This window comes from Astatotilapia calliptera, chromosome 22 (genome assembly GCF_900246225.1).
Source record: "Astatotilapia calliptera chromosome 22, fAstCal1.2, whole genome shotgun sequence".
Taxonomy (NCBI): domain Eukaryota; kingdom Metazoa; phylum Chordata; class Actinopteri; order Cichliformes; family Cichlidae; genus Astatotilapia; species Astatotilapia calliptera.
In genome coordinates this window covers 14,345,511-14,357,548 of record NC_039322.1, presented here as the reverse complement: position 1 = coordinate 14,357,548, position 12,038 = coordinate 14,345,511, and the positions used below count along the sequence as shown (strand labels likewise).

The window sequence follows — 12,038 nt, the reverse complement described above, 5'->3', positions numbered from 1 at the left end:
GACAACCCAATTAGGTGTGACAAACACTGGCCAAGTGATAATACTGCCCATTTCTGTTTTCACATAAACACCTTCCCACCCAGGCTGTCTGGGCTATCTGGCTAACATGTATGTACATGTGTAGTCTGTATCAACAAACCCAGCAGGTGGTTGGTGTGCAGCTCTGTGTGTGTGGATTTGTTAGAGTAGATACTTTGTTGCTTTGTTGGAGCGGCTAATTTGACCATCTGGACTATTAACAGTACAACAGAGGGACTGGTTACAGTATCAGTTCTGTGTACACATAGACAAACACACAAAGCCCACAAAAGTGAACCCACAAACATATACATACATGCACATATACAGAACCACATCTAAGCGCACACGCATGTGTACATGGGCACAGACTGACACATAGACAGGCTTTATGCTTCACTGACGAGTTAAACCAGTTAGAGAAGAACAAATTAGCATCTGAACCAGTCAGAGCCAGACTAATTAACATACAGTACACATTCATATGTGTAGAATCAAACCTCGACCATGGCTCTCCAACCTGTCAAGGAAACTGATGGATCCGCGATGTGCCGAGCCACCACGCTGCGCCTAGCTCAGAACATCGCCTCCCCATCAGCTCATACAGTATTTAAGGCAATTACACACAAACATACAATCACATAAACGCAAGCAAATAAGGAAAACGAGCAAAAAAAAATCAGTGATCTTTAAAAATTCATAATTATCACTCATGCAAACGAATTAACAAGAAGCAAGGCCATCATCTTGGTGTTTTTGCACGTACGGTATTAGTCTCTCGCTCTCGTATTAACACTTATGTGCACTTATCTTCTCATGTCCTTATAGTGTGCAAAAAAATGCATGACTTTGAACCTTCATCTGCATATTTGTGAGTCCATGCGGGGTGTTTAGACTAGGTGGCAAACATAAAAGTATATAACCATCAACACCATTATAGCACACAGATAACTAACCTTCAAAGAGTTGCATAATGTCTGTGCGTACGTGTGTGATGTGAGATGACCGAATAGAGACGCTATAGTAAAGAAGTGTGAAAGAAAGTTGGACTTACATAAAAAATAAATGTATGTATCAAGTTAAATGTTGAAAAGTGAGCTCTATTTGCTGGTAATAGCTCTGCTTTTTGTGCATATTCATAGAATGTTGAAAGTTATAATTGTAGAGAAAAATGCAATCATGTAGCCAAATCGGTATTACAGTGGATGAAATGACAAAGGAACCATAGTTCCCTTCGGGATGCCTATTGTGTTAGTTTCCAAGGTGACTTATTCTTATATGTGGGTATTTCAAGTCAGAAGGAACTGTGGTTGCCCACCAAACAAGTGCACTACATTAACAGGGAAGCTCTTATACTTATTATGAGTGCATCCTTGTTATTTTAGAAAGGTTCTAGATATAGACTGCAATATGTAATGGCAGTTTACCTTTCTACCAAATCATCACACATCATGACATAATATATTTTATAAAGTGCAGAAATACATGAAATTGTCTTGGGAGATTTTTTATAAACCCAACAATGGGCTTGAGACCTCAATGATTCATTTATAAAGGTTTGCAGGCTGTGAGAGAAGAGAAGAGGAAGAGAAGAGAAGAGAAGAGAAGAAGAAGAGAAGAGAAGAGAAGAGAAGAGCAGAGAAGAAGAAGAGAAGAGAAGAGAAGAGAAGAGAAGAGAAGAGAAGAGAAGAGAAGAGAAGAGAAGAGAAGAGAAGAGAAGAGAAGAGAAGAGAAGAGAAGAGAAGAGGAAGAGAAGAGAAGAGAAGAGAAGAGAAGAGAAGAGAAGAGAAGAGAAGAGAAGAGAAGAGAAGAGAAGAAGAAGAGAAGGCAGGAGTGGGCGGTAAACAATATTAACTACAGCTGATTCACATTCCTTGAGCCTAAAGCAAGACCAAAACAAACCATGATTAAACTTATCAGAACAAGCAATGATTAACTATATCAAAGCAAGCAATGAAGAAGTGGGACAGCATGACCAAAATGCATATACAAAATATCAAACAACAAAAACACGCAGCAGTCACAAAAGCATGGCTCTCGTAAAGGCTTTCCAACACATTTGTGAGTTTAAAAAGATCTCATTTTCACATCAGGGGTCAATTTCAGCATTATGCTTTTGTAAATTGTTGCAATCAAATGTCATTTAATAAATAAGAAACACCATTAATTTTGTATTACGAATAATAAGAAGCACAAATGTGTTGAACATAATAGCCCTTATTAAGAGACAAACTTAACAAAAGTAAAACCAAATTAAAAAACAAACATAAAAAAGCCAGTCCAAGCTAACCAAGCCATTGCAAGTTAGTTCATTAGCCAAAGGGACATTAAGATGTGAACTCACATATTGAAAACTTGTTGGTGGAGTCTTTGCCAGGGAATAATTTAACGCCCCGCGATTTAAAATCTACTGATCGCTTCACTGCAGAGGAGAACAGAAAACAGAAAAGAGAAGGAAAATCAGAACAGATTGGATAAAGTGGGGGAAAAAAAATTTGACCTAAAAAAGGATTTTTTTCTTTCTTTTAAATGGCAGATTCTTCTCCCTCACAAAACTGAGAGAGAGAAGAGCAGAGCAGAAAAGAAAGTTACAAATGCAAAGTAAACTTGAAAAAATGGTGGAAACACACAGCTAAGGGGGCAAGAGAAGGCGAGAAGCCGAAAGGGGAAAGAAAGTTGGAGAAATGGGTTCAACAAAAGCACCATTCAGGATTTTTTGTTCATAAGAAGCTTAATCTTTCTCTCTCTCTCTGTCACTCAGACACACACATCAGAAGTGAGGTTGTTTTTGCCGGAAGCCCCATCATATTTTGAACAAAAGCTGGTAAAGGAAAATTGCAGCTTTAATCAAAAGGACAATGATGCAGCTCTGTAATCAAAGCATTCTGATAATGGCACGTTACAAAATAGATGGTTCCTTTAATCAGAGTAACTCCCAGACAAGAAGGAACAAACTGAGGGATCCCTGTCGGCATGAGCTCTGTTTTCTAACACTGGTGACATCATTCGATTGCAAGGTTGGCGATGTTGTGCATGTGCATTAGTACAGTTTAGAACATATGATTACAAGGTATAGATGCAAAATTAATGGGTTAATAATTGATTTTATAAAATAGTAAAAAAAAATCAAAACACTACGCTAATCTAATTTTGTTAAAATAAATGAACACATTATCAACATAAATAATGAAAACACAAATATATCTTGTCCTGAATGACAAAGTACAGTGACAAATCACTTTAATGAATGTCTGATAGAGCGGCTGACAGATATTGCTGTCATTAAGACTTGACTAATCCACTGAAGGATGACAAATGGTGAATGAGTTAATGTTCAACAATTATCCGAATGCTATACTGTACAACGATTACACATACGCACATATAGCACTGCTATTATAATAAAAGCAGTTCTATTACATCATGTGTATTTTATGTCAGCAATAACCCCAACATTATTCTCTATGTAGATACATGAACATATCATGCGTCAGTGATACATGCCTGTGTTGTCCATACTGATTAATGCTCCAGGGGTGTAATATTGTGTTACCGTACCAGTAGGTCAATTTCAAGTGCTCCAAATGATAGTGTTGTATCCACACCAAGAGTCAAAGATATCAATCCTTATTTGCAATCAATGCTAAGCACTTACTTAATCTTAAAATATGGATAATATGGTCAATACATTCTCTAAGCTGGGTAAAAATAATACTGTATTCATGCCATTAACACATTATTACTCTAAGTCTAAACACCAGCAGACAAAAATATGGGCTAGATGAAATGGCTTAAAATAATTGTTTAACTTAAACATCTGCCACACACAGGCCTTAAGACCAGTCAGGGATCCCCATGTAACCACTGGTTGCTAGAGAAAAGTATGTAGTTGGCAACTGGTTGGCAAGAGGTTGCTGGAGGACAGACTTTTAAATTATGTATCAATATGTCAAACTGATCACGAACAAATGTCCGTTTTCCCTTAAATTTTAGAACACTTTGTGCCATAAATTCTCTCGTTAATGAGACTTCTCCAAGCAAATGATGTCTCAGAGCTGCTTAGGGCTGCATCTGTGCACCGCACATACATAAATGCAAAAACACTGACTTCACAGCAATCCACCTACACAAAGAGTTTCATTTATTATTCCTGACAGCAGATTCATAGCTGTTTAAGATGGGGGTGGGGTGGGGGGAGGGAGGGGGTTCTTGATATCTGATATAATAGCAGCTATCACTTAGATAAAAAAGCAGATTTTATAGTTTTTATTTATATAATATAATCAGCAGTGTTTTCATGAAACCCCCCATCTTCCTAATATTTCAAAGTCATTATTTTTTTTATAAATATTCTGGAACAACAGCTGTATTTTATGATGAGAGTGAAGTGAATACATTTTCCATTCCACTGCATACAGACATGACATCAAAGATTTAATGACTTTTTCTGACATTGGGTGGCTTATTTGATGCAGAAAAGTCCTATAAACAGTATAAAACACAAAAGGGATAAGAAACAATAAAAGTGCAGAGTTGGCGTTACTGCCTTCATATAAAACTGAGGTTTGAAAATGTCCTGATTGTCATAAATTAAGAACATTAACTGGCAAACTCGTGCTGCTTTTGACAACTGGGGAAGTTGCAAAACAGATCAAAGTCTTACAATCAGGCTTGAAATGCATCCTCTTCGGTTTGGCAGCCGAATATGGGAGTCTGGGCCAAAAATAGTTAAAAGTCAAATTTGTTTTTGCCTATGTAGATTCATTCAGTGTATCAAGCCCTGTTAATATGCATCATAAAACCTGTCCTGTGTGACTATGTATCAAAGTTAAATACGCCCATGTTAATATTCTAGCCTAAAAGCAGCAGCTCTACTGCAAACAACAGATGGAAGGGGCAGATGCATTTATGTAAACCATATTTATGAAGTAAAGTATTTCATATATGGAAAACTATATTCAACAAGCAAAAGCACAACCAAGAGCTCAGCTTAAGTTTCACAGCAATAAATTAGATGCTGAAGCTACATATACAAAAAAGAGAAGGAAAAAAATCAACCGAACCATGTTGTGTGGGTGTGATGTAGGCCTGATGCTTTTCAGACCCAAGTTAAAATCTTTTTTTTTTATTCCTTGAGCACAACAAAAATAAATACGAAAAGCTACAGCTACCTTGTGCAGAATCCAGATCAATGAGTCACCATTTTTTTTTTTAACATTACCAGTCTGTTACCTACAACACTGTTTGTTTTTCCTACAGTAGTTCTTAAAACTGGTAGTGTGGAGCAGAGAGAGTCTCTGTGCCAATGATTCAGACAGATAGGCATCGAGCACTTTGAATTTACCAGCTTTGGACTAGATGCTCATCTCGGGTATTTTAATGTACCTGCATGGGAAAGCAAACATTTACCGTTGTCTAGACTGAAAGCTAGGATTTATAACATAGATGTATCTGTGCTTGTTTCTCTACTCAAACGTTCCCATGGTTAATGTGAGAGTGAATGAGGAATTTTAAATAAAACTCACTGAATAAAAAGTCAAATAGGAGGTGATGTAGCTGACATGTACAAATGACCAATAAATAAAAAAGACCAGGTAGGCCGAGCCTCTCAGTCTTTAGCGCCAAGGCTTTGGAATAGTCTCCAACTCCAACTACGCTTTGCTGACTCTGAGGAGTCCTTTAAAAAGCAGTGAAAATAATTTTTTTTAATAAAACTTTCTGTTTTCTTTTCTGTATCTTGCATTTGTGTTGCTATTAAGTATATTTTTAAGTTATAATATTACCCTTTGTTATTCTGTGTTGCTGTACAGAGCTTTGCGCTTGTGAAAAGCACAGCAAATAAACTTTATGGTGCAAGACAGATTGAAGTAGTACCTATTGTAATTAGAAATTGTTAGATTTAATGATGCACTTCATAAGATTTTTAAGTGCTGAATTTTCATATATGTGAAGAACATTTATTTGAATTCATATGTTTAATAACAATAGCAATTGCACAGTAAGTAAAATAGGTGGCCTGAGTGTTTGCCTGTATTAGCTGGGCACAAGGAAATAATCGAAATATTGATTTGGCAGAGTTGGTTGGTAATGCTGATTATATTCTTCTCCCTACACCTAGTTAATAATAATTTGAATATGCTCAATTAAGGAGCGTAATTAGAAGGCGTGAATAATTATCAGTACTGTAGAATTGCTATTTTGTAACCACAGATGAGCAATACTATTACATCACCAAAGTGAGTCTACGCAAACAACTGACATTAATTCAACAAAGTACATTCCTAGCTAGCCTTACAGTAATGACCCCAGTGCTAACAGCCCCTTTGATACAGGAACAGCAGAACACCAACTCAATAATGAAAGCCAGCACTGGTAAAATGCAAGCTCCCACAATAATATAAAAGATGATTAAGGAGTAGTTCATAGATTTATGAGCTCATATGATCCCCCTGAGGCCAGCAGTGTCTCTGTACTCAGTTTGACTAATGGTTCTTAAGCTAAGGCTGACAAGAAAAAGGATTTGGGGATTTATTTACACAAAAACCAAATTGTACGCTTTACATGTGCTAAATGCTCTCCTCTTCCTTGGCTGTAATTATGCAGAGCACTTAGAATTTCAAGATGTGTGCACTTGATCACGAGCAGGTTTGAGACACTGCAAGAGTCATATCAAAGGTACCATGCAGTCAACAATATCAAATATGTCAACCTCCCTGAGGGGTATACTGTTTCACTGCTAGAGTTGACTAATGTTTCTGCACCACGGGTTGACTGGAGTTTCTTTTGTACTGATTGACTTATTTTGTTGTCATAGCACTGGCTGACTGATAATGCCGTCAGTTGTTCATTAAGGGCCAATCACAGCCCTGCAGACACAGAAACTCATGAATACGTAATGAAGAGAGATGATGGGGGGATGTGATTGGTGGTCTGTGCCGTGGGGAAGGAAACAGATTGCTCGTACCTGACACGTGCATAGACAACGGGCAAACAGGCGTGCACACAAACATATGCTTAAATCTAAGCAGACGCGCAAACTGCCACGAGACATCGTCATACAACAGACAGATCTGTCAGCTTAAGCTGGACATTTGTACAAACAGGAACGCACACTGGTAAATCCAAAGAATTGCATACAGAGCAGAGGACAACAGAAATGGTGAGAATCCACACACACACATGCACACGCAGAAACCAGACGCACATTTATACTCTTAGCACACACACACAGTGACACACATATTCTCAGCCAGGTGTTGAAGGTGTAAGGTTAGACATTAAAGCACAGAGCCGTGCAGAGAAGAATGTCAACCGAATACTTAATTAATAATTTAACACTTCAATATTTGTTAAACATCACCTATGCTTGAGGCCTTACTTTCCCTATTGGATTGGGACAGCTTTAATATAGAAAGACTGAACAAAGAATCATAAAGAGTTATAAAACAACAGCAAATAATGGAGGGGAAATGCGGGTAAAATAGCGCACATCTTGTGCTCCAACAACAAAATTAAACATTTCCAGTAAGCAAAAAGGCAATGAAGTGTATGCCTTGCCACAGTATATTGGAATTACGGTGCTGTTTCTAAGCAAGTACAGAGACACAATCTCTCTACAGCACAGTACAAACAGGAGGAGGGAGGATAGCTCAAAATTCCTCATTCACTTTACAGGCTAATCGCAAGAAACCAAATAAATAACTATGGTAGATGCACCTTTGCAGAGTTTTCTCAGATTTAATTGGAATTGAACTGGGTTACAATTACATTTCAATTCAAGAGGGATCCTGCTAAAATGGATAGCCTTTCTTTATTTTTTGTAGCAAAAAAAAAACTGTCACAGGTTGGGGTTGGACTTAAAATCCCAATAAAGTGCAGAAACAGGAAGATTGTGTGACATTTTCATTATGCTGATGCAGGAGTTAAAAATGCTTTCTAAACATTAAAATTTTGGATGCAGAATCAGCCTATTGATTTAGAGGTGCTACCTAGAATTCAAACAGCCAGGGAAGGTCAAAGAGAGCAGTCACGCAAACACTCTCCCTCCGTTATGTCTTGAGGATTCATCTTCATGGATTACTCACGTTATACCTTAAACAAGCTAAACTGGCTAATTCCCCAAAACTTAGGCACAACATTTCCTGCAGACTACAAAGTGGGGTAGTCTCTTGTGTTTTGCCATGAATATAGGGGTCTTACTGTTACTGAAAGCTGCACAAGTTCAGAATTAGAGCTGATTAGAGCTTCTAAACCAAATTAACCTTCTACAGACTTTACTGTGGCATCGTGGTTTGCCTCCAACAAATATCTCTAGTCTTGGTTAGGCTTTTTCATTCGTCTCATTACTAAATAGAGCATCTCGAGGAACAAAGAAAATAAACACACCTAGCCATAGTTTGGCAGAAGTGTATGGAAAGCCAGGTTGTCTGGAAGCCTTTTTATGATTGTTTGGAATCTGTCATTACAAAAATTTGAAAATGCACCAATTAACAGTGTGATACCCTTGGACTCATAGTCAATTTTATTCTGGCAAAACAGAAAGTACCATGTGCAATGATGAAAAGAGGGGAAAGAGACTCAAATTCAGAATCGGGGCAGGTGCGAGCATGTCAAAGCAAAATTAGCAGGAACAATGAAAATTCATGTATGCAGCACATTTAGAAATGATGGTATGGTATGGACTCTCAGATCACCTTCCCCATGAATCAGACCATTTTAGTAATAATTAGCTTCGCCTCTGTTTTGTGTGTACCTACCCATTTTCCTAATATTGTGAACACATTTTCTTATATGTTTAAGATATTTTAAAACGGGAGCTACTGCAGCATTGTCAGGATCCTTCCACCCTCGCTTTCTAAAATGTTAATGCTCATTAATAAGAGTCAGGCATTACTTCTCACTGTTCAGACTGAAATTTGTACAGTAAATGGAAACCCTGGCAAGTATTCAATTCACTCGATGGCTTGCCGACGGGCTTGTGATTGGCTGACCGCCGACAACATTAAACATATGATTAACTGGATATGGATAACTTTGTGAATGACAATTAGTCTACTTGAATCTAGCTAGTTTCTATATTGTGGAAATATAATATAATAATTTGTTTCAATGGGCTAACTGAAGGGCTCCCAGGACTCTTATATGTTTTATAAGTTCTTGCTGCTGTTGGAATTTATTAAGATGAAATTATAAAATCATAAAAATGTTGAATGAGAGTAAATGTCCTGAAAATAGAGTAACTAAACAGAACTGCTTTGGCTGCAAAGCCAGTAACAATAGATAGCCTACTTTCCTTCGTTTCCTTAATGTGTCTGTCACACTTGTCACACAGACGGCTTTTGAATGAATGAAGACAAAATACATTCACCTGTTTGTGAAGAGTGGGTGAGTCAGGAGTCTGTACTTTTTTGCTGCATTTCTTTCCTTTTCTTGCATGTCAACTCCCTTGCTTTGTATAGATTGCCTTGGAGTAGCTCGGTACTCCAAGGCAATCGTTTGAATGGATTACTGAAGCATGTAAATAAATGATCAAATGCAGCTGTACCTGGAAGCTGGATCATTTGTTTTTCTAGGAGTGAGCCAACTGCGCAGTCCCCTAGCTTAGCCTCTCAGTGGCTGAAATGGCACAAAGTCATTATGGTGCCTATTTTGCATATTAGCAAGAAATAAAGAAAACAAAATAAAAATAAAACCAATAAATAAATAAAAAGCAAAAAAACAAAACAAAAAACCTTGGCTTGTCTATGCCATGGTGAGTTGGTAGACTACATACAGGAATGTATAATAAAATTATGAAACACGTAAAGGTTGATGTAGAGGTGTGCAATGAGTGACTGCTATTATAAAACATTAATTGCACAGGTTTATTAGACAATGTTAATAACTCTGTCAGCTGGACTTTAAGCCCCGTTTGGGCCTGAAATCCTCAACACCCATGTCAACTCCCTTGCTTATACTTTTAATTTCTATAATGTGTAGAAATTAAGGAGAACTTGTGCATAAATTAGGCAGATGTACAGTTTTGAGTAATTACAGTTTAATTATTTTAGCCTGCTGAGAAAATGCAACATTTAGAAAAGACAACTTTGCAAGAAACAGGGCTCAAATTTTTCATATTTGGGTAGAGGAAGAACCTTTTAACTTAAATTCACCAAGTGGCAAGGAAATATGAAGTGGACTAATATGTTAGCTGAGTGGAGATCCATCATGTTACTAAGCCCTGTTACTGTGGTACAGTCCAAACTAGTCCCTGCTGGTCATTCATTCATTACATTATATTGTGCAGTAATAAGTTTTAGATGACAAGACCATTTGCTTTACAGTAAGTTAACACCATGACTTTTCCCAGCTTTTCTTTCAAATTGCAATCAAGTACAAAACTTAGATGTTAGAAATTAAAGGGCAGCATTGTCATCGTTATTGTTATGTAAATATAGAACTTGTTAGACTTAACACTTTATGTCTATAGACATGTAAAAAGGTAGAACTAGCTGCTGTCTTTGACAAACTCTTTGAGCACTGTCTTAACTAAGCAGTTATTATAAGCTCCATATTTTTGTATTTGATGCATTTGTTTGTGGCTGACTGACTGTACCTTAGTGGCTGCATTGCTGAGTAGAAATATGACTCACAGGTTGACTGAAACCATATGTGGCATCTGGCTCACAAGATGCCCCCATTTTTTTTTTTTACCTTATTATACTGTGAATGTTTTTCTTCAAAACACGTGGTCCTGAAAATTCTTAAAGTTAATCTATTTAAAGCCTAAATTCCCTGTAACACTGTTTGGTTGTTGCAGTTTCTCTTTGGCCACTGACAACTGAGGGTTTAATTGACAACCTGATCCACTCGTTTCTAGCTTTGAGGGAGAAGAGCTGCTCATGTTCTTTTTTTATTTAACAGGGAAGATGACTTTGAACTTCCTATTTTCAGCTTTAGCCTCGGGTGTATTTCTAGGGGGTAAGAACATACTGCAATGCACTCAGTCACATCTAGAAGATGGCATGTTCAACCATAGTCACAATACATAACAGTGGAACAGCTGGGTTTCAGAAAAGTTCTTCGACTTAGTCACTAATGAAAACTTGGTTACTCTTCCTCTCAGCAGTAGTCTATTTTCAAAGAAGAAGAAAAAGAGTTCTCTTATTTATTATTTCTTGTGTGAATTTGAGCGTTTTGTTGTCGTAGAGTTGCCACAGTGGTGCAGTGGTTGGGACTGCATCAGCAATCTGGTTAAGCAAGAAGGTCTGGGAGTAGGCTATGAGACCCCTGCAATGAAGGGATGTCCAGGGATGTGAATGTTTGTCTTTGCCAGTTTCTAGGTATTGTTGTTTTTTGCTTTTTAATTAATTAAATATGCTGTATATGGGGAATAAATGAGACACTGCAAGAAGTTAATAATAACTCTACTTAAAATCTGCTTAAAAAAACTCCACCTTGATTACTTTGTTCACTGTAACTGTCTTAAGGTTTGAAACTGTAATTGCAGAATTGAGCAAATCTCCTCCCATTTTATCACCATCTATTATGGTTTCACCTCACATATTACCCACTGTCTTGAGGGTTAATTAAACACAAATACGTTTTGATTACTAAAATGTAAAATATTTGCTTGAGTCCCAAGATGACATGTGACATGACATTGGATGCACTTCCCCTCATGGGCAAAAAACTATTACATTTTATGTCGTCTTCTACAGCACAAAAGTCCTACATTTGGATTGTCCAGCATGTTTAAAACGAATGCCAAAATTGCAAATTAGTTTTCTTTATTAGGGGAACTAAATCTCTAAAGGCAGTTTGGTCCTGAGGTAAATAGCATTCACATTTACCCAGGGACGCTGTCATAGCTGAATAATTACCAAAGTTCAATTAAACATGCTAATGGATACTTAATATGCTTGTATTTAGCTGTGAAGGAGACAGTAAGGAGCACACAGATAAACCATGACATAAGCTGTTTTCACTCAGGCACTCGCAGCTATGAACTCTTCCTGATAGTACAGAATATAACTGTATGA

At 37.3% G+C, this 12,038-nt stretch overlaps 1 protein-coding gene across 1 annotated transcript in view; it reads right to left on the bottom strand.

Annotated features, from left to right (window-relative positions):
* The window catches only part of csmd3b (CUB and Sushi multiple domains 3b), a 403,942-nt gene that overhangs the window by 144,056 nt on the left and 247,848 nt on the right, over positions 1-12,038 (bottom strand). Inside the window, exon 9 of the mRNA XM_026157423.1 lies at positions 2,363-2,440. Within this exon, the coding sequence (XP_026013208.1) occupies positions 2,363-2,440 (78 nt within the window). The remainder of the gene's footprint in view (positions 1-2,362; positions 2,441-12,038) is intronic.